At 46.7% G+C, this 21,865-nt stretch overlaps 1 protein-coding gene across 11 annotated transcripts in view; it reads right to left on the reverse strand.

Moving 5' to 3' along the window:
* Positions 1-21,865, reverse strand: part of nav2a (neuron navigator 2a) — a 117,646-nt gene that overhangs the window by 18,990 nt on the left and 76,791 nt on the right. For 7 of the 11 annotated variants that reach the window (XM_076035014.1, XM_076035100.1, XM_076035263.1 and 4 more), the window contains 7 exons: positions 19,654-19,782; positions 8,682-8,811; positions 7,233-7,563; positions 5,192-5,849; positions 3,917-4,139; positions 2,546-2,856; positions 1,305-1,370 (listed from right to left, as the gene is read on the reverse strand). In XM_076035014.1, the coding sequence (XP_075891129.1) occupies positions 1,305-1,370; positions 2,546-2,856; positions 3,917-4,139; positions 5,192-5,849; positions 7,233-7,563; positions 8,682-8,811; positions 19,654-19,782 (1,848 nt within the window). The remainder of the gene's footprint in view (positions 1-1,304; positions 1,371-2,545; positions 2,857-3,916; positions 4,140-5,191; positions 5,850-7,232; positions 7,564-8,681; positions 8,812-19,653; positions 19,783-21,865) is intronic. The other 4 variants (XM_076035347.1, XM_076034925.1, XM_076035432.1 and 1 more) reach the window with 1 other exon arrangement.

Genomic DNA, 21,865 nt, shown 5'->3' on the forward strand with positions numbered 1-21,865 from the left:
AATTTGCGTGAGTACTTGTTCACATATGGATGCCTCTTTTGAAGTTTGATCACATTACTGATAACACTGTGTACTGTTGTACCGTGTTTTCCCAACAGGGGGCACTATTACTCTCATGAATGTAGCACAAGTGTTGAGGTTACAAATGTCACTCAAGCAGCAGTACTTCACTGTGCACATAAATGTCTTGAAGCCAATGGCCTCTACCAACTGTAGACCTGGCCAAAGGTCACTTGTATTAATGTCATGATGTCTGAATAAATTTTATATTGAAATATTAATGCAAGTTTTTCTTTTTCTGATGTATGATGATACATTCTTTTGACTGACTCTGTATATTGGGGTGAGCAAAACATCCTGCTTTTATCTCCAGTCCTTCCAGTCATTCTGATTAATTGTTGAGGTGAATTTCCAACATAGTATTCACTGAGGGCTCACTGAGGTGAAAACAACTACGTTTTGCAGGCCAAGACAAACTCAATTCTGCCACCAGGTGGCGTTATGTACACAGTGAAAAGACAGCAAGTGGTGTAGAGCACCGACAGCCAACACACCACTGGAAAACACCACTCAACACGGGAGAAACAACCACAAACTACCAAACGCACGCTCACACACACACATTCACACGCACGCACGCACAAAAGCACAGACACAATGAGCACAAGAAGCGACAACAAGGCAGTTCTGAAACTCCTGAAAGTTTTTTTTCTCCCCCCAGCGCGATGCTCTCTGTTTGGCGGAAGGTGGCACCGTTCGCCAGAGAAAACTACAACTAGTGGTGGTGTGCGATACTGCAAGATTGATTATCAATCTGATTCCAAGTGGATAAAGAGCCAGTGTCACCAATATCCAATCCATTTTTTGATTCAGGTCAGAAAGATATCATAAAATTGTCACATCTGAACAAATTTTAAGGAGCTTTAATTTAATCCCACGAGGATTATTAATTTGTTAAAATCCAGGACAAAATTTGGATAATCTTGGGTAAATCTAAAATATTTCTCCATACCAATTAATGCCTGTAGCACCTTTAGAGCACAAGTCTTGATAAAGGGCTGCTGGCTGTTTACCTCCAATTCAGTTTTTTTCTGATGGGAATTACAGTCAACACTAGACTAAACTACACACTAAACACACTAACATATACAATTGCAATATCTAGATACAAATGTAAAGGATCAATCCCATCACACTAATATCGACGCTGGTGCTGATGTTATTGATATTTGGATGGATGTGCCCTCCACCACAGACTCCACTAGCTTGAAACAGCTGAACCTCCAAACACAGGTGAGCTTTACCTGTCCTGCTTCCGCGGCAGCGTGTTTCGGCCTGATATGGGGCTAGCCGAGGGCGACAAGAGAGGGCTGACCACAGGAAAAGACCACAGGAAAGAGAGAAGAATGCAAAACACACACACACATACACACACACACACACACACACACACACACACACACACACACACACACACACACACACAATACACACATACACACACACACACACAAAGAAAGGCAGTATTAGAAGGAGGTGAAGGGAAAAAAACCCTCTGCAGCAGCAGCAGCAGAAGTCGAAACGTCAGATTAGTGAGATGGGTGTGATGTCATCGCGACCTTCAAGCTTTGACTCCCAATGCTATCAGGTCCCCCTCTCCCACCTCCACCCCCTCAGAGACATTCCTGTCACATGACACAGTCAACCTGTCAGGTGGGACTCACTTGTCACAACACACCACAATCACTGTGTAATCGACTCGGAGACTCGGTCCCAGGCGGAGGAAAAAGCAGTTTGTATCAACAACAATCACAATCACAATAGTTTTCGCTGTGCTACTCCTGCTAATGAAATCCATGACCTCACATGACTCAAGTATCAGAAGTATCAATATTTCTGATCTGAGAATCGCTTTTAGAAAGTATAGATCTGACATAACTGAAATAACAAGTTTTGCTTCAACCAGAACATGGAACAAAGCAAAGCTTGATACTGTATAGCTTGTACTGTATACATGCAAAATCGAATAAAAAAAAAATAAATAAATAAATAAATAAAATGTAAATAAAAATGGAATGCCTCTTTTTTTATTTGCAGCCTTCTGATTTAAATTTCAACAGGAACTACGGGCTTTTTTCTACGGGCTATAATATATTAATTGAAATAATGAATAATAAATTAAAGAATAAAATAAAAACAATAAACCAATTAAGTCATAATAATATCTTTCAATGAACATCCTGTCCTGATTGACAAGCCAAAATACCAGCAGAGCATTCTGGGATTTGTAGTATTAGCAGTACATGTGCAGGCCAGCTCTAGTTTGCATTGCCTCGCGGACCTAATATAATTACACAGCGAGCCAAATTTGGCCCGCGGGCCAGAGTTTGACACCCATGGTTTAGATTGATGCAAAATGTGACCGACTATATTGAGTCTCTGCAAGTCTCATTTGGTCAAACAACCTCGGACGAAAAGGACGTCACCATCCTGCAGATGGCAGCACCAGCGCGATCAGGTGGGAACAGTGGTTGGCGGTCCTCACCTCTCCGACGCGGCGGTCTTGGCGCTGCCGCTGCGCGCCAGAGCCGACAGCGTGTCCTCTCGCTGGCCGCCGTCCCTGCTGCCGCTGCCCAGGCTCATGTCGATGGACTCGCTGCTGGTGTGCATGCTGCTGACGGAGGGGAAGCCCACGCTGCTGCCGCCGCCGCCACCGCCGCCGCTACTGTGTCCGTGTCCATGTCCTCCCAACGTGCTCTCTCGGCTCTGGGCGGAGGAGCTGCTGAAAGTGGTGCCCCAGGTGAGGCTGCTGGAGGGGCCGGTGGAGGCCGAGTAGACCGAGCCAGGACTGGAGGCCTGGGAGGGTGTGGAGGGGAGCAGCAGGAGAGTGTCGTTAGTTTCGGCTTCCAGCTGTTACAATGTAATTGACTTCGGTTCAAAGGCAGTGCTTTCGGCAGTTAGGAAAATTACTGCTCCAGAAATGGGGGAGGGTCCATCCTTGATTTTATTTTCTTGGCTCCACCTTTTCAGAAAGCGGGCGCTATATGATAAAGTTGTGGGAAATGGGGGGTGCCCTTTGTGATGTCACAAAGGGCAGTGCCACCACCTCCGCCCTCTGTGACTTGTTTTTGTCCCCCTTTCCAAACCAACAAACCAAACATAAAACAAAACCAAATGTTTTAGAAGGAGGCTGTAAACAGAGGGCTAAGTGAGAGATTATGAACTTCTCCCCTGTTTTTTTCTTCTTGTTCTGTTGTTTTTTTGCATAATATTTATTGATTCAGTTGAGTCACAACAGTCAGTGATGAAATCTGAAATCATATACTGCTGTTTATTGTTTAGTTTTTTTCCCTTTTCTGACTGTATAAAAAGCCCCTGTGTCTGAACTTGTCGGAGCCACTTGATGATGAAGAAACTGTGACGTGACTAATGGTGAGCAGCAACAGTGACGCAGCGCTTCGTGTCTGAGCGTGCCGGCCTGCGCAGCCAGCCACTCATCAGGCATCATTATTGGTGTTACAATCCATCCATTCATTTTCAATACCCGCTTCTTCCTGAGCTCAGGGTCACGAGGTATTGGTGTTGTAATATAATATAATATAATATAACATAATATAGAACTTGGGTTATTTGTGTACAATTTCATTTTTGTCACCTCCTGGGAGACAAGGCCTATTGAAGTAACAACATCATTGATTGTACAGAGATCATAAGTCAATGTCAAACCTTTGATCTTCAATTTAGCTTTGTGTGTTTACATCATTGGAATCATCTGATCAGTAGCTTTCAAATTCATGCTATACACACTGTATTCTGTTTAGATGCTATCATTTGCCATAATTATCAGTTTTTGAATAGAGCATTGATTATAAATTGAATTGTGAGATGACTCATTCGAATCCCGTTTTCTGCTCACCGGCTCGCTGCCCAACGTTCCCGTCCCGGAGCCGAGCACGCGGCCTCCACCAAACAGGAGGCCGCCGCCGCCGCCCTCGCCAACCTCCGGCCCTCCGTCAGGGGACTCCAGCAGCGGGGCCACCTGGTTCAGGGTGGCGTGGGGGTTGGAGATGACGGTGGAGTTCTTCATGTTTTCCGCTGTGGTGACTGGAGCCTGTTTGCTTTGCTTCCCTCCAAACAACCTGTGGAAAAGGAAAAAAACCACAAGACAAGTTCCAGTTTCAAGTCAGGAAGGGAAAATAAAACCTCAGGAACATCTCCAACAAAATAAAATGTGGCTTTTTTTTAATGTATTCAGTGAAAATATGTCCATGAAGGAGATATGATGCGGATGTTGTTGTTGTTTTAATGAGCCGTTGAACCATTCTGATTGTAGTTGATGCTCACATTGAGAGAGCAGGTTAGCTGCTAACAAAATATATAATTAAAAAAAAAAACCTCACCATTGTCATTACAATACAAATACAAATGAAAATCGAAAACAAATTTTCTGCACTTCAATTTATCAAACATTTATTTTAAACAAAAAACAATAATAAGAACAAATATTGCGCATCTTATTTCAAATAAAAATGCAGGTACATCATTTAGGCAAAAACATATTTTATTCTTCCTTGATTAATAAAATAAAAAAAGACCTAACTGGTGGTACTGAGACTGAAAAATAAGCAGAGCTAAAAACAGGAAGGTTAAAAAAACAAAAGCAGAGAGGAGGACCCTGTAAAAAGCCAAGCTAACACACACACACACACACACACACACACACACAGACACACACACACACAGACACACACACACACACACACACACACACACACCTCCTCTAATCCTGGCTTGGAGGTAAGTGGCAGGCTGACCAAGGAAGACTCCCATTACTCCAAACCACACCCACCATGGCCAACATCCTCCTCAACCCCACATCACTGAACCCATCAGCCCTGCCACCGCCCCTCTTCCCTCCTCCTCCGGCCCCACCCACCTCCATCTGCCCACAGGCACGACCAGGGCTGATGCTTGGAAGCTGATCAACACAAGGCCTCAAGTCCTCCAATCTTTCACAACGGCCTGGTTTAACCTTGTGGTGTGTGTGCGTGTGTGTGTGTGTGTGCGTGTGTGTGTGTGTGTGTGTGTGTGTGTGTGGATTGGGAAACAAGCTTCATCATAGGTGTATGACTGTATGTTGTTAAGATATTGTGTGTGTGTGTGTGTGTGTGTAAGTAGCTGCAGATCTTACCTGCGCAGCGTCGGCGACGACACCTGCTGCCGTCCCGTCTGTGGGGCCCCGCCCCTCAGGCTGTCCACCTCCGACACGCCCTTCTCCCGGTCCGTCTGATTGGTGGCTAGGCCGCCGGCCTTCCCCAGCAGGCCCAGCGGGCTCTTCCCCTGGGAGGTGACGGAGAGGGTGGCGGCCTCGATGCTGCTGGTGGACGAGCGGTTCCCGTGGCGGGCGGCAGCGGCGGAGGTGGAGGAAGAGGAGGAGCGGCTGGGCCTGGGCAGGCTGCGGTACTGCAGCGTGGATCGGGCGCTCATGGGGAGGAAGCTGTCGTCCTGGTGGTGGTGGTGGGGGTGGTGGAGGTGGGGGCCGCCATCGGAGGAGGAGGAGCCTCCGCCAAGCTTCAATCCTCCCACCAAGGGGCGCTGCCCAGACTTGGGCAGTTTCCCCAGGGTAGCCGAGCCGCTGGTGATGGTGGCGCCACTGGCCGTGACCAGCGTCACCAGGCCCTGCTTCTTGAAGCCGAAGGTGGTGGTGGTGGCGGTGCTCCCCCTGCTGGCCGGCAGGATCGTGGGCTGCTTCTTGGCCTCGTCGCCGCTGCTGCTGCGCCCGGCGTCTGACGGCGAACGGTGGAGGCCGTTACGGCCCTTCTCAGACACCTTGACGTCATCCGTTTTACCTGGAGAATCAAAAAAGAAGGCATTACAAATGTACTGCCGCGCAGGTGGTAGTGTCGCCAAAAACCCGGGCCTGGGAGGAGTTTGGGGAGGCCATGGAGGAGGACTATCGGTCGGCCTTGAAGAAGTTCTGGAAGACCATCCGGCACCTCAGGAGGGGAAGGCAGTGCTCCAAAAACACTGTTTACAGTGTGGGTAGGGAGCTGTTGACTTCAACTGGGGATGCCATTGGGCGGTGGAAGGAAAACTTTGAGGATCTCCTTAATCCCACCGCTACATCTTCCGTTGAGGGAGCAGAGCCAGGGGACTCGGAGGTGGACGCGTCTATCACCCAAACCGAAGTTAACGTGGTGGTTGCAAAGCTTCTCGGCGGTAAGGCGCTGGGGGTGGATGAGATCTGCCCTGGATACCTCAGGACTCTGGAAGGGGGTGGGGATGTCATGGCTGACACATCTCTGTAACATTGCTTGGCGGTGAGGGACAGTGCCTTTGGATCGGCAGACTGGGGTGGTGGTTCCTTTTTTCAAGAAGGGGGACTGGAGGGTGTGCTCTAAATATAGGGGGATCGCACTCCTCAGCCTCCCCGGTAAAGTCTATTCCAGGGTCCTAGAGAGGAGGATACAGCCCATAGTCGAACCTTGGACAATGTGGGTTCCGTCGGGGTCGCTGAATACTGGACCCGCTCCACATTCTCTACCAGGTGCTCGAGGGTTCATGGGAGTTCGGCCAACTGGTCCATAGGTGCTGTGTGGATTTGGAGAAGGCGTTTCACCATGTCCCTTGGGCCGCCTTGTGGGAGGTCCTCCAGGAGCATGGGGTCAAAGGCCCTATGTTAAGGTCCGTTCGGCTCCTGTATAATCTGGCCTCCCCCATGCTCCTCCGCATGGAGAGTAGCCAGTTGAGGTGGCTTGGGCATGTTTCGGATGCCTCCTGGACGCCTCCCTTGAGAGGTGTCCCCGGTATGTCCCACTGGAAGGAGGCCCTGGGAAAGACCTAGGACACGCTGGAGGTATTATGTCTCTTGGCTGGCCCTGGGAACGCATTGGACTCCCACCAGATGAGCTGGAGGAGGTGATTGGTGTCTCTGCTGAGACTGTTGCCCCTGCGACTCGACTTCAGATAAACGGCAGAACATGGATGGATGGATGGTTTTCCTACCCATAGAACACTTCTCATATATATAAGAATATACATAGAGCAGGCATGCCCAGAGTCCGGCTCACCAACTGATTTTAAGTGGCCCTCGGCTTGTCTCTGAAAATGATCTCCACCGCTGGCCGCTACCGCCGCGCGTGGTGAATCATCAATTTTTTTTCCATAAATGTTATTGATTGCAGCAGCCTCTGGTTCTGAGGTGAAGCCACATGCCACTGCTGGAGACTCACCTGAGCTGTGAACCTTGACCCCAGCGGAGCCTGAGGATCCTCCGCTACTGCTGCCTTTGGTCCGGGGCGAGGTCACGCCCACCTGGGCGCTCATGCCCCGCCTCCAGGAAGAGGAAGAGGAGGAGGAGGAGGGGGTCCTCCTCCCCGAGACGCCCTTGTCGGACTCGTCAGAGACGTCGGAGGGGTTCCGGCGGCTCCATTTTGACCCCGCCTCTATCCTGACCCCGCCCTCTGACCCTGGCTCCGACCTCTTGACCTCGTCCCCAGACCAGGTGGTCTGCTGGTGCAGCGCCGTGGTGGAGGCCGAGCGCTTCTCTGCATCTGTAACGGGCTGCAGACAGACGGACGGACGGACAGACGCACACACAAATACACACTCTCTATGTTAGCTCTACTAGCAGTACCACCTAAGTAGCTGTCAGCTAAAAAAAAAAAAGTAGGTGTTCATTTATTTATTCATTATTTTTAATGGACTCATTCTATTATTTAGATTTTTTTGAAAGTGAACTTTCAATTTCTTTTGCTGGATGTAGCACAGACACGCAACTAATCTTTTTATTCCCTGATTGTCTCCAGAAAACCGCAATCACAGCTGCGTCACTGGACATAAAGTGCTACTGCTCCTTCTTCTTCTCTTTTTCCCTTTCTTCTTTTCACCAGTGACCACAGAAAAATCTAATTTCCTTTTTTTTTTCCAGATAATTTTTGGGCCAATGAACGGCGAGCCAAAAAAAAGGTCAATTTTTTTCATGGCTTGATATTTCTGAGCAGCAGTCACTGATGTAGAATCGTCCTGCCTTCTCATCTCTTATTTGCTCTAATTTACATTTGTGGCTTAACCACATTACAAAGATTTACTTTGACGACTCAAAAAGTCCAAAAAGCAATAAAATCAGGCGGACATTTTTTTATTTTTTTTTAATTACAGAGCAAATTCAATGTACGCCTCTTCTAATTCTTTTATCCATTGAATTTAACTTTTTAATTTAGGAACAGTGACCGTCCTGCAGCTGCTTCGCTCACAGGGACACAAAGATTTAATTAATCGACCTGTTTTCCATCAGGCCCCAGAAAGGCTGCTTTGTGTGTGTGTGCCTGTGTGTGTGTGTGTTTTCTCCCCTCTTCAGCGCTGTGAGAGAACACACGTGCTCACATGCTGAGCACTGATATATTATAAGAACTGGATGCTGGACTTCCACTATTAAGGAGTCCCACGTCCCAGGGACGAGTAATAATAATAATAATAATAATGATAATAATGATAATAATAATGATGAAAAAAATATATAGATTTAAAAGTATTGAATAAAATATTGAGCAGATATGATAAGATATGTGTATTGATGTTGAGGATCTCTCAGCAACATAGAACAAAAATCCAAATGAATAATGACAAGTGTGAGTGTGTGTGTGTGTGTGTGTTGGTCTGAGTGCCATACGGGGCCCTACCTGCGCCGTGAGCACCTTGCGCTGTGCGGCCGGCGTGTTGGCGTACGAGGAGACGGAGGAGCCGGTGTTGATGTCGTCCGTGTCGATGTTGTCGCTGACGCCGCTGCTGACGGAGCTGCTGTCGTCCCAACTGGACACACACACACACAAACACAGACACAGACAGAGGCTGACTTTAATGCTGTCGAGACAGTAAATCTCCAGCCGGTGCTGGATTGGCTCTCGGCTGTCAGCTCCTAGGAAACATCTCGTCTTCGTCTTTGAAGAGCCGGACAGTAAATTCACTTTGCTGACAGTCAAAAGAGCAAGTGAAAAAAAGGCTCTCTCACATGCACGTGCGCGTGCAAACACACACACACACACAGCTTATTCTGTCTTTCTTTTTAAATGAACGCAACGTCTGTGAGATGAAAAGAAAGGAAAGCAGCACGAACTGTGGTGTCGAGCAGCAGGGGAAAAAAAGTCGGATCCGGCAACTTGTGCAAAAAACTGCCACTAACTGTGTCTTCATGGGACACACACACACACACACACACACACACACACACACACACACACACACACACACGCACGCACGCACGCACGCACGCACGCACGCACGCACACAGCCTGAATAGGGCTGTCTATCACTCGGACAAAGGCTTGAGGTGGGAGTGACATCATGGTGTGTTTGTGTGTCTGTGTGTGTGTTGTTCAAACAGACCCATATGCAAACAGGGCTGCAGTTGATGCAAAATGTGTGTGTGTGTGTGTGTGTGTGTGTGTGTGGGTGGGGGTGGAGGGGTTGGTGCAGGAAGCCCCCAGGGCCAGTTGGCAAGCATCATGGTGAAAGGAGCCGAGGGAGGCTGACACACACACACACACACACACACACACACACACACACACACACACACACACATTTTGTAATGTTGTCGTGTTGTCAGACACGCACACACATCGTCCACTTCACATGACAACAGTGATTTGTAAAATATAAAATATAGATATAGTCTATCTATATATCCATACATATATATGTATGGATATTTACATATATATATATACATATATATGTACAGAATGTACATTGACCTGATGGATTTCAAACTTTTTCTCTTCATAAAAGCACCAAAAACCATTAGAACAAAAGTCAACACAATGCAATGCACATCGCAATACCTCAGTGTAGCTATTGAAGCACAGTAGCCAATATGTAGCGAACTTTAATGTTTGATCATTCGTATAAAAGGCAAATTAAAAAAGGTCTGGAAACGATGCATGACAGGGTTGTTTTAGTTGCCCCAAAAGTGTAGATCAGTGGGGTGTCCAAACTGTGGCCCACAGGCCAACTGTGGCCTGCCAGCTAATTTCAAGCGGCCCGTGGCTCGTCTATTGCACTTTTGCTAATCACTTGGCGATGGCAGCACTTCTGCTCACTTTGCGACCCCCCCCCCCCAAACCCGCCCCTTGTAAAAAGTTTGGACGCCCCCTGGTGTTGTAGAGGGACTAAAACCGTACCTTTATTGAAAAACCTTTTATTAGTTTTTCTTTCCTCTTTCACCTGATTCTCTGGAGTTTTGAATTTATCTTCTCTCCCAGTCGGTTTGTGATGTTTTTTCGTTAGTCGTTATATAAAAATGCATTATTAATAATAGTATTATTATTATTATTATTATTATTATTATTATTATTATTAGATAATGCTTGAAAAAAACAGAGAAAGAAGAGCCGATCAACCTCAAGCATTGTTGTTCTTCCTACTGAGCTGAAACATCTGAATTATCCCCCCACCCCCGACTGAGGAGGTCAAGTTCAAAACTCTAATCTCATTTATTTCCAGCAGGGACAAAGTGGAGCGGTTCAACACTCCCCCAACATTTCTATTTTGTTTTTAAAGGGGAACGTCAGGAAACCGTCAATCACTTCTATTTTTGACCTCACCAAGAAGGAGAGAAGAAAAAAGGAACCGTCTTTTTCAATCAGGCTCTGATAACACTGTGGTAACGCAGGCTGTCAACAGAAGGTGTTCTAGGCACTAGAACACACAAAAAACAAAAATGAAGGAAAAAGAACAAAGAGAGAAGCTGTGTAATCAGCCACAGGTCCACCTTGTTTCAGCTTTGTGTTGCCGAGCTAAAAACAGTGGTGAACTCTCTGACATCAGACTGCTGGGATCACATGTCCGCGTGTCTACTTGTGTGTGTGTGTGTGTGTGTGTGTGTGTGCAAGGTTTTTTTGTTTGTTTTAGTTAGTTTCTATGTGGGATTTCCAGACAGATCAGATCCAATCAGAGCAGCAGCAGCAGCAGCAGCAGCAGCAGCAGCAGCAGCAGCAGCAGCAGCAGCTCCTCAACACACATCATAGCATCGTCATAATTACGTTCCTCGAAACAAACACTAACAAAACGTTAGTTTAAAAAAGAAACTTTGTCCCAAAGCCAGAAGCAAATCAGCTGCTTCCCGCTAAACTCCCCAACTCAAGAAAAATCCCCAAACTGAGCAACTTAACTTCCTAAAAGTTACCATGAAATCGGCTGTGAGAACCTGCGCACAAGACCAGCTCATCAGGTAACACACACACACACACTCACACACACACACACACGAGTGCATCTACCTGCGGTGGAGGGGGAGGGGCCGGCGCAGGTTGCCGTGGGAACCAGAGCCCTGCTGCGGGAAAACAGCGAGGCGGGCGGAAAGCTTCATGACCCCTCAGCTGCTGCTGCTGCTGCTGCTGCTCCAGACTCCCACTGAGGCAGCAGGAGCAGCAGCAGCCGGCCAGCCGGCCAGCCAACCAGCCAATCAGAGAGGGAGGGGGGCGGGGCGGTGACGTGAACCGCCTCCAGGGGCTGTTAACCACTTCACTGCTGCTTTCACCAGGGCAAGCACAACAGGGGTACAGGGCTTTCCCCCAGTGGCCAGTCCAGGTACTGCAGTCCAAAAAAAGTCCCATGAGGCCCAGAAAGCCACCGCTCCGCCCACCTATCCCCCCAGACTGCAATATACCAAAAAAGAAACAGTGGGCAAAAAAGAAACAGGATGACCTTTGACCTCACACAAGGCTCATCATAAATCTTTCTATTGTTTTTATTTTTCAGTCCTGGACTTTAAATCTTATAAAAAAGAATTCATGTATATGTAGAGAGAATAGATTTTCCTATTCTTAGCATAACGTCACGGCTTGTTCTGATTGGCTGATGCATCGACAAAGCTAACAACTCAGTTTAATTCAATAAGACACCATATTGTACCCTGGTGGGCCTGACAAGCGCACACACACACACACACACACACACACACACAATAAATCAAGCTGAGACGACGGCAACAACAAGAGTCAAACAGAGTGAAGCTGCTGGAAGATCAGAGGGGAAGTCCTGCTGCTGCTGCCGCTGCTGCTGCCGCTGCTGCTGCTGCTACTGGGCTGAGCCTCTCCTAGTGTGTGTGTGTGTGTGTGTGTGTGTGTGCGTGCGTGTGTGTGTGCGTGTGGGTCGGTCGGTTGGTCAGTGCGAGGCAAGACTGCAATTTCCCAGGCGGGTTCCACCCGAGCAGCTGACTTGATGCCAGCTCTAATTAGAGACGAGGGCCGAGGGGGCGTGGCCTCCCCACCCCTAGCCACCAGCTCAACCACCAAACCATGCAAGGGCCCCGAGCGGCCAATCAGGGAAGAGGACGACCTGGGCTGGGCTGTTTAAAGGACACTACTTCTCCTTCTTCTTCTTCTTCTTCTCCTTCTTCTTCTTCTTCTTCTTCTTCTCCACAACATCCTTCTCTTCCCCTTCCTCCTCCTTCTCTTCCCTCTCTTCCTCCTCCACCTCCTGCTCCTCCTGGTTGACCCGCGGCTCCCTGAAATACCTGGCTGATCTGCAGATATTTCTGGGTTCTGGTGACCTGCTGGCTTGGAGGATAATCTGAATCATCCTGAATCAGTTTGCCAACCGACCGAGCGACCGCAATGACATAACTCTGTGTGGGCGGGGCCAGAAGGTCAGACAAGGCAGAACAAGACCTATTCCCATGTCTTTTTTTTAGAAAACAATTCTGCCCCCCCGCCTCCCCCCTAACCCCCCCACCCCCAATGTGTGTGTGTGTGTGTGTAGGGAAGGGGGGGGGGGGGGGGTCAGAGTTCAGGAGCAAAACTCAGACAGTGTCCTGAGAAAAAGTGCTTTTTTGTTGCTGTTGAGCTTTTCTTGAGTGCATCCCGTTGGGAACGCAGCCACTGGACTGAAAGCCCCCTCTTCCTCTTCCTCCTCCTCTTCCCCCCTCCTCCCCGCTCCTCGCCCATTGTGGAAACGTACACACAGACATGCAGCCACAACAGAGCAGCAGCGGCAGAAGTAAGAGGATTTCCTGCATGGTCGCGGGCGGAGCGGCTGCCGCTCCTCAGACATGCAGACAGAGAGAGAGACAGACAGACAGACAGCTGGAGTGTTGGCCCTCGGGACTTTGGATCGTGCTAACTGGCTAACTGGCTAACAGTCTCACCCTCTAGTCCAGGGGTGGTGGGCAAACGTTTTGACTGGTGGACGGGACCCACAATGGGTTCTAAAATGTGCCAGAGGGGCCGGAGCAGCAGCAGACGGATGGAGTGTTTTGGTGACCCACCTCATAGGAGGAAAAAATATATTATGGGATATGTAGGAAACATTTGATTTAATGTCTTTTGAAAATGAATCCAAGTGTTACAAAAAAATGTGTCTTTGAAGCCCCACGGTATTTAGCTCTTTATTGAAATGACTCTTAAAACACTGAAGATATTGATGAAATACAGCTATTTTATGACTCACTGACTATTTGTATAATTTCTTCAAGGTCGGCGGGCCGGATTAAAAAGATGAACGGGCCGCAAATGGCCCCCGGGCCGTAGTATGCCCACGCCTACTCTACGCTAACCGTTACACGGATGTCGTGATATTTTTTTTGGGGCTCAACATTAAAACATTAAGACTTCATGCCAAAAAAAAAAAGAAATGAAAAAAAAAAAAGATTTGCATAACGGGCCGACGGGAAGAACAAGTTTCTCAACTTCATTCACTACGATGTGTGTGTGTGCGTGTGTGTGTAATTCTGCTTTTTTTGTCACCTCTCCAACTCAGTATTTGCAGTGTAAACACACACACACGGGTTTGACCGACTGACACGGATCCTCTGTGATGCATGTAGTGACTGACTTGCTGAACTGGTCATGTGACCCACGTGGTCGACACACAACTGGAGAGCAAAAACCTGGAGAGCACAAACCCTGCGCCGTCTAGGTTTTGGAGAGATTTGGGAAAATTGGCTTGTGGAAAACGTGGTCACACCATCAGTGAGGGTCATCAGGATGTCACCACAATGTGTTTATGTGTAACAACCTGTTTTGCAATTTATCTCATGCCATCAATGGAAAATGAGAATCTCCAAATTCCCGCTCAAAATCTTTTTTTAAATCCAAGGTGTTCCAAAAAAAAAGATGTATGCACACTTTAGCGGCTGATAAGTCAATTCTTTGCAGGTTAAACCCATTGGAATGAATGATGGCAGTCAGATCAAACTTTGAGGAACGGAAATTCATTCTAAAGTGCTACTGCAAGTATAGAAACACGCAGCTGAAGTGCAAAGAGAGGAGGTGGTCCACCTCACCACGAGCTTCCCCAAAGACTTTCTGGGGTGGAACGTTTCCAGACCTCTTTCTTCCTTTGCGGGGCTTCCTGTCGATGTCTGCGGCCGTCCGGAACGCTTCAACTGGATGCTTCCAGACTGGTGACTCGCATCTGTTGCTCTGTTTGAAACTCCCTGCTAATTTGTCTTTGCAACTGCATTTTCATACGTCCAGTTGCATTTTAGAATGAATTTCCATTCTTCAAGGTTTACAGTAAGTTTGGCTGCCATCATTAATTCTTATGGGTTTAATTTGATCTCTGAAGAAAAAACAAACAATTGAGTTATCAGCTACTGGTGACTTGTCCAGGGTGTCACCCTGCCTTCGCCCTAAGACAGCTGGGATAGGCTCCAGCAGACCCCCATGACCCTGAATAGGAATAAGCGGGTATAGAAGATGAATGAATGAATGAATGAGTTATCAGCTGCTCAAGAGTTTGGGACACCCATTGTTTCTGGTAGAATTCAATGCTAAAGTGGCTATATGCTGCAACACCTTGCTGACTAATCATAAAAAAAAAAGTTTCTTGTGCTCTATTACCATTATATTATGTTCAACCTTTTACTTCATTTTCTTTGTTTTGATTTGGTTTTGTTTGTAGACAACAATTGAAATACGACGAAGTTGTGATATTGGTGCGTGTCTGATATGCTGATTGTCTGCACTGTTTGTGTATTGAAATTTTTGGATTATTGAAATCTGTGGCCGTCAAACAGGGGAAAAGATGAAAGGCCAAAGCCAAAAAGAAAAGAAAGAAAGAAGAGAAACACTTTTAGGGAATCTATCCGTCTGAATTAATTCTGGAATCTCCGACCAGATGACCAACCAGGATCCACTTTGTTTTAGTAATAAAACTTCATTAGAAAAAAAAAAAAAAAAAAAAAAAATCTCTTCAGTTTTTTTTTTTCAGGCTTTTCGTTTCATCTGTGAACGCTCAGGTTGTCAACAGATGCTCCACCACTTCTTTTTTCTCCTGTGGTGCTGCAGGCGCAGCAGAGGCATGGAGAGCATGTGCATCAAGTTAAAGGGTTTTGTGTCTTTGCCTCGAGTTAGTCGCGGTACAACTAGAAAACCCATTCATTTATCAAATTTATCTGCTCATTTATTTGACCAAAACACAAAGGTCTGTTTTTACTGCCAGGTGTGACGTTAGCCTTTTGCTAAAAGACAAAAAAAAACAAAGAAAAAAGCCCCACGCCTAGTGTCATCTTTCACCACTAGGAATGCTAGTTTGTGCCGGTTCACCACCAAACAGAGAGCACGGTGGCATCGCTGAGATCCACGGGTCAGACTGACCAGGTCAGGAGCGGGAGGAGACACACACACACACACACACACACAAAGATTTCCCTTAGCACAGCTCAACTTGTTTGTGCCGGTGTGGCGGACGATCCACTCCTCCTCCAGTGATCAACCTCCTGGCTGCTGTCTCCAGTAACCTTTGACCCCCAGGTGATTTCCAGCCCTGACACGCTATCGCCTCACACCATTTCTTCAAAGCTTCTTTTTTCCTTTCTTAATCAATAAATGTTTTCTTTTAATTTGTATTTCTTCATTTCTTTTTAATTAATATCCTATACTGTCGTTGTAATTATGCAAATTTCCCCAATGTGGGATTAATAAAGGCTTCTATTCTAAATATTCTACTCAGTATCCATGGACACAACAACAGAAGCGTCTCCTCTGCTCGGACTTCTGCCTTCGTCTCACAACAAAACCATGAAATTCCCAGGCGATCTGCTCACCCACACCCACAACACAGCTGGGCGGCAAAAAACAAAGACAAAGCAAAGCAAAAAATAAAGACAAAAGAGAACAAAACAGGATTTATTTTGTGACCTTCCAAAACAAAAAATGTAAAGTTTTAGTTGTTTTCTTTCCTGCTGACCTTCCAGAAACTATCATCATCGTCTTCATCATCATCATCATCATCATCATCATCATCATCATCATCATCATCACTATCACCATAACCATCATCATCATCTTCAACACCATCATCATCATCATCTGGCCTCAATATTCACAACAACCACACTAACCACAACATTGTTATTCCCGCTCTCGTCCGGTTGCTAGCTAGCTTGCTAATGTTGTACACACCAACACAAACCACAACCCGAGTGTTGTGTTTTCACCGAGCTACACAAAGCAAACCGTCTCCGCTCAGACTCGCCCTCCGCTGGCAGCAGCCCACCACGTTTGTTTAAACGGCCAAATTAGGACCAAAGCCGCAAGCAGGCGTTGCTTTGTTTAGCTTGACGAAAAGGAAAAAAGAAAAAAGGACTTTGTGCACGGCAGCGGTGCAAAAACATCATCCGAGTTCATCCAAAAAGTTCATCCAGGTTTGGGTGCGTGCGGTTGTGCGGCAGCGTGTCGAGGGGATTTCCAACATTCCCAATTTCACCTCTTTATGTCTTTTCACATCCTGAAACCAGCAGAGCAGCCGCACATCCCAAAACACACAACACACATCCCAACAAAACTCAGAAAAACAATTTATTATTATTATTATTATTATTGTTATTATTATTAAAAATTATAACAATAATAATAATAATAATGATAATATAGGTTGATTGATTTATTGACAAAAAATTGCTCATTTCACCACAGTTTGTACAATTTTAGCATTTGTGTTCAGCTCTTCTCCTCTTTGCCATAATTGAAAGCCAGATGAACATGTGCACGCACACACACACACACACACACACACACACACACATGCACGCACACACGCACATGCACACACAAACAAATGAGAAGCCAGACAGCAGGGCTGGTTTTGAGAACGACAGCCTGAAACAGCAGCGCCATGATTGGCTGTGACAGCCCGATGTTATCATCCCAGCAAAGCAAACTCTCTCTCTCTCTCTCTCTCTCTCTCTCTCTCTCTCTCTCTCTCTCTCTCTCTCTCTCTCTCTCTCTCTCTCTCTGTCTCTCTCTCTCTCACACACACACACACACACACACACACACACACACTTCATTCATCCACCTGAATCTTGTGGGGCAGGAAGTGGAAGATGGCTGATGTGGTTCAGAAGAGGACACACCTCAGAGTCTGGGATCAGCAGCTGCAGCCTGCAGGCAAAGGAGGAGGGGAGGGGGAGGGGAGGGGGGGGCAGGTGGTGCCAGGTGTTGCCGCTGAGCCAGCAGAGGTGTTTCTTCTTCCTCCACCTGAGGCCCAACGACTCACCTGCTCAAGCCCAGACGGGTGCTGTGTGTGTGTGTGTGTGTGTGTGTGTGTGTGTGTGTGTGTGTGTGTGTGTGCGCAGGTAGGCTTCACGTCTGACAATAAAGCACCGTGCAGGATGTGAGATGCGGCAGCATGAGGGCAGACAAAATCAGCGATTGAAGAGATTCAAGAATCAAAAGACTCGTCTTCCTTTTACTGACTCGCGGTTCACTTCCAGGCAGGAAAGAAGCACTTTTAACAGGACGAGATGACGAGCAGCCTCCTCTGAGGCTACTCACATCTTTCTGAAGCACTGCGTCAAGACACTTTGTGCCTTAATACAGACATAATAACCAGTCAAAAACATCTTGATTTGCCCTACTTGTCCTTCCGATTTGTTTGTCCTACAAATCTGAATTGACAATGAGAAGTGAGTTAAAAAAAAAAAAGTATGATCCCGCTGTCTATGTGCTACATGCTAAAGGGTTCCTTTCCCTCCAGTGAGTTGCCCTGCTAGCAGGCAGAGGAAGTGTGAAACACACTCCTGACTCCCATTCATCGGCCCCTCAGTTCTTCTCATCAAAGCGCCCCCTGCTGGGATCGCCACAACTTTCCACGACGAGACAGCTTAACTGGGCTTTGGGGGAACGGTGACCTTTGACCCCATCACCCCCACACCCTCCCTCTTCCGCCACTTTGAAACTTGGCCTCAATGCCGCTGTGACACCCAACACCTTGTTCCAATCCAGCTCTCAGGGGCTCAAACACATCACACGGCAGAAGGGTGTGTGTGTGTGTGTGTGTGTGTGTGTGTGTGTGTGTGTGTGTGTGTGTGTGTGTGTGTTTGTTTGGTTTTGTTTTGTTTTTTGAAATGGAGGCATTTCACAGGTTTATAGACGGGTCACATACCCACAAAAAATGTGGCCCTTGATGATGTCATTAAGGGCCACCATCAGGCAAAAATGTACTTTTTTATCAACGTTTTATAACAACGATCAAAAAAAGTCTAAAAGTATTTTGATTCTTTCTTTCTTGCTCTGCTTCTGCTCTGCAGATCAGCCCTTTGTGATGTCACCTCTCCCAATCAATGAGTCAGTGTTGGGTTCTCCCTCAGAAGAAGGCGAGAGTGCAAGAGAAGACGAGAAGGAGGAAGATAAAGATGAAAGCAAAAACATCTGCTTCATCTCCTCTTGGCTCAGAGAACAGCCAATCCAAAGGTTGGAGGGGCAGAGAAGCCCCGCCCCCGCCGAAAAAAAAACAACAATGTTTTTTTATCAGCTAACTGCCTTGCGGCCTGTGGACCCGGCTGGCAAGCCGGATTAAAGGTGACCAAAGGGGGGCGCTGGTGATAAGTCCCGCCTCAGGGGCTGAGGATGGGGGTTAGGAGGCGGTGGGAGGTCAAAGGTCAAGAGTCTGGAACACAGGAAATGAGCCACACCTGAGGAGTGAGGTCGTGAAGCGCTCAGCAGCAGCAGCAGCAGCAGCAGAACTTTGACTGTGATTTTAAAATCGTCTTTAAAAATGATAAATACAAATATTTCTTTATTTTTTTGTTTCTTCTTCAACAGGAGGAGATTTAAAAAAATCTTGCACTGGAAAGCACGGGAAAGAAAGAAAACAAAACAGCGACAGTGTATTGAATTGAAAGCAGCAGTTCGCTGTGTGCCAATGACAATAACATGAATGACAGCAAGTACGGCGACATCAGCAACAACAGCGCCACCAACAGGCGGAAACATCGCTAACATTCCGCTGAACCAGACACCTCATCAACTTCACCGCAAACTGCAGATAACCTGTCGCTACCTCAGAGTTAAGACTGCCAGAAGGACTACAATGTTTTCTCTTTGTTTTGTTTTTCCGGTATTTTCCCGCAGATGTTGTGTTACTTGAACAAACAACGAGTTTCACTGCAGTACAAACACAAACTGATGACACAACTGGTATCAGTGTTGTGGTATCGGCACGCATTTGACGAGTACGAGCAGAGTGCTCAACCCTGGTACTGCTGCGTCCCCACTTGAAATGAAATGCTTCATTTTAAATCATACTTATTATGTTTTTTTTTTTTGGTGAGGGTGTGGGGGGGGACCAGAAAAAGCTCTACTGTAGAACCTTCTCTGAAGCAGGTCCAGAAGGTTCCGAGGGCTCCGCACAGCCGGTTCCACTCACCTATCGGCGTCGCCCGGCCCGGAGGAGGCCGCGGTGTTCCGGTGCAGCGTCTCCCGCACAGCGGCCAAGCTGTCATGCAGCCGGTTCGCGCGCCGCGTGTAGAGACCCAGACCTCCGTCCGTCATGTAGCTGCAACACACACACACACACACACACAAAGAGAGATCAGACAACGTTTTTCACTTCGTACGCATTATGCAGCCCCCGTAGAGCGTGTAGCACTCCCACGATACATCAGGACGCATCGGCCAATCAGAACGAGCCGAGACACAGCAGCACGTACGACGCCGCGACGTCACGCTGGGAATATAAAACTCTTTTCTGGCGAATTTTCAGGCATTTATATATTTTTTTTTTTCATGACCGTCTTATGAACCACGCTTCAGGTCAAAGGTCGTCCTGTCAGCCGTTTTTACAGCCGTTTATTTTTGTATTGCCGTCTGGTGGGGGGGAAATGCTTTTTTGGGCCCCCATGGGATTTTTTCACTGCAGTACCTCGAGTGGCCACTGGAAAACAATCATGTCAAGCAATCATACATAGGTCACACATCCAAGGTTGCCAACTTACAGCGACTTTGTCGCTGCATTTAGCCAGTACTCAGCGCCCTCTTGTGGCTCTTCTTTCTTTGAGGCAAGTGACAAATGGCACCTTTTTCTCTGACCTGTCTCACCGTCATGACTACAACAAAAACTTCCACAAAGACTACAAACAATTGGGACCGTATGAAAGGGGAAGAGTGATAGAAGTTTTACTGCTCTTTTTCTGGCTTGTGTTCTTGTTTTTGTTTGTATTTCATTTTTGTTTGAAATAAATAAGTTACATTTTTAAAAAAAATGTTTCAAATGTTGCGACTTTGTTCACATTGACTGTGGTTCTGGTTCATCATGGAGGTACTTTGACTGGTAACGAGTCGAGCCATTAGGCAAATTAGGTGATGATGTCATTTAGCCACTGCTCTAACGGCCAGTATGTGTGTGAGGTGAGGTGAGTGTGTCCGGGGAGACTCAGCACGAACCCCCGCCACCACCCTACCCTCCGCCAAAGTGAAACAGCACCAGAAGTAAACTTCTCCCTCAAATATTTGCCCATGGAGGAGCTGCTTTTCCAGCGGGAGCTAAATATTGACTCACTGAGCGCCAGGTGGAACTGGAGCGAGTGTTTGCTGACTCTGTCGGGCTGGAAGTCTCCACTTTCAGGCCGCAAGGGACCGCTGTCAATTCTGCTTTTTTATTATTTATTTATTTTTGCTGCTGCACAAACACACGTTTATACCCCAAAAATGTGTTGAGGAAACACACACAGAGGAGGGTGTTAGCAGCCACTAGCAGCCGTTAGGAGTTTTCTCAAAACTGTTTTTTTTTAAAAAGATACCATTTAAAAAGTGGGTGGAGTAAAAAATAAATTTGAAATTTTTTTTTTCAAATAAATAAATAATACATATATAAAGGTGATTTTTTTTTTCAAATAAAATGTTATTAGCAATGCAGGATTTTCAGTTTTTTTAATGCACAACATGCAGACAGAACGACATTCCTGTCAAACAGGTTTTTTAGGATATCTAGCGAAATGCACAACATGCAGTGTGTAGGGTTTAGCAAAGACCCGCCCCTCATTCCTTCTGATTGGTCTGACTCCGTGGTCAGGGTTAAGGGGTCGCCGTGCCAGGAGTGTTAGCCAATCAGAGGCAATTCAGGTAGTTTTTTGGTTGTTGTTTTTTTTTCTGAAAAATAGTCTTAGCAGCTAATTTGTCTGTTCTGGTTTTTCTACTATTATTAGCCAAGTTCATCACAAGCACAGTCAGCCAAAGTGCTAGAGTTTAGCGCATCAAGTTAGCGCATCAAGCTAGCAGTTCTTCTTTTCTGAATTTGTCCTACGGGATGTTCAACATGTTTGAAGTTTTATGTTTTGCACAGACTCCACTAACCTATTATAACGCTTCAGGTGTTTCTCAACCACAAAAAAAAAAGAGATGAAGAAGAAGAGGAAGATGGTAGCAGCTGCAGCAGGGATGAAAGCAACGGAAAAGTGTGGCACAGTTGTGTGTGAAAGCAGTTTAAGAACAGAAGGAGAAGGTTGAAAGTTGTCAGAAGGCTGCAGCCCAGAATGTACAACATATACATAAACCAACCACCTCTTCTTCTTCTTCACTATAGCGTTAGCCTTCGTTAGCAATTGCCTTAACATCACCGCTCTAAGTTTTCCCTGAAGCAT

The sequence above is a fragment of the Nelusetta ayraudi genome, unplaced genomic scaffold (genome assembly GCF_046127955.1).
Source record: "Nelusetta ayraudi isolate G7.1 ecotype Tasmania unplaced genomic scaffold, CSIRO-AGI_Nayr_v1 ptg000002l, whole genome shotgun sequence".
In the NCBI taxonomy this organism is placed as follows: Eukaryota; Metazoa; Chordata; class Actinopteri; order Tetraodontiformes; family Monacanthidae; genus Nelusetta; species Nelusetta ayraudi.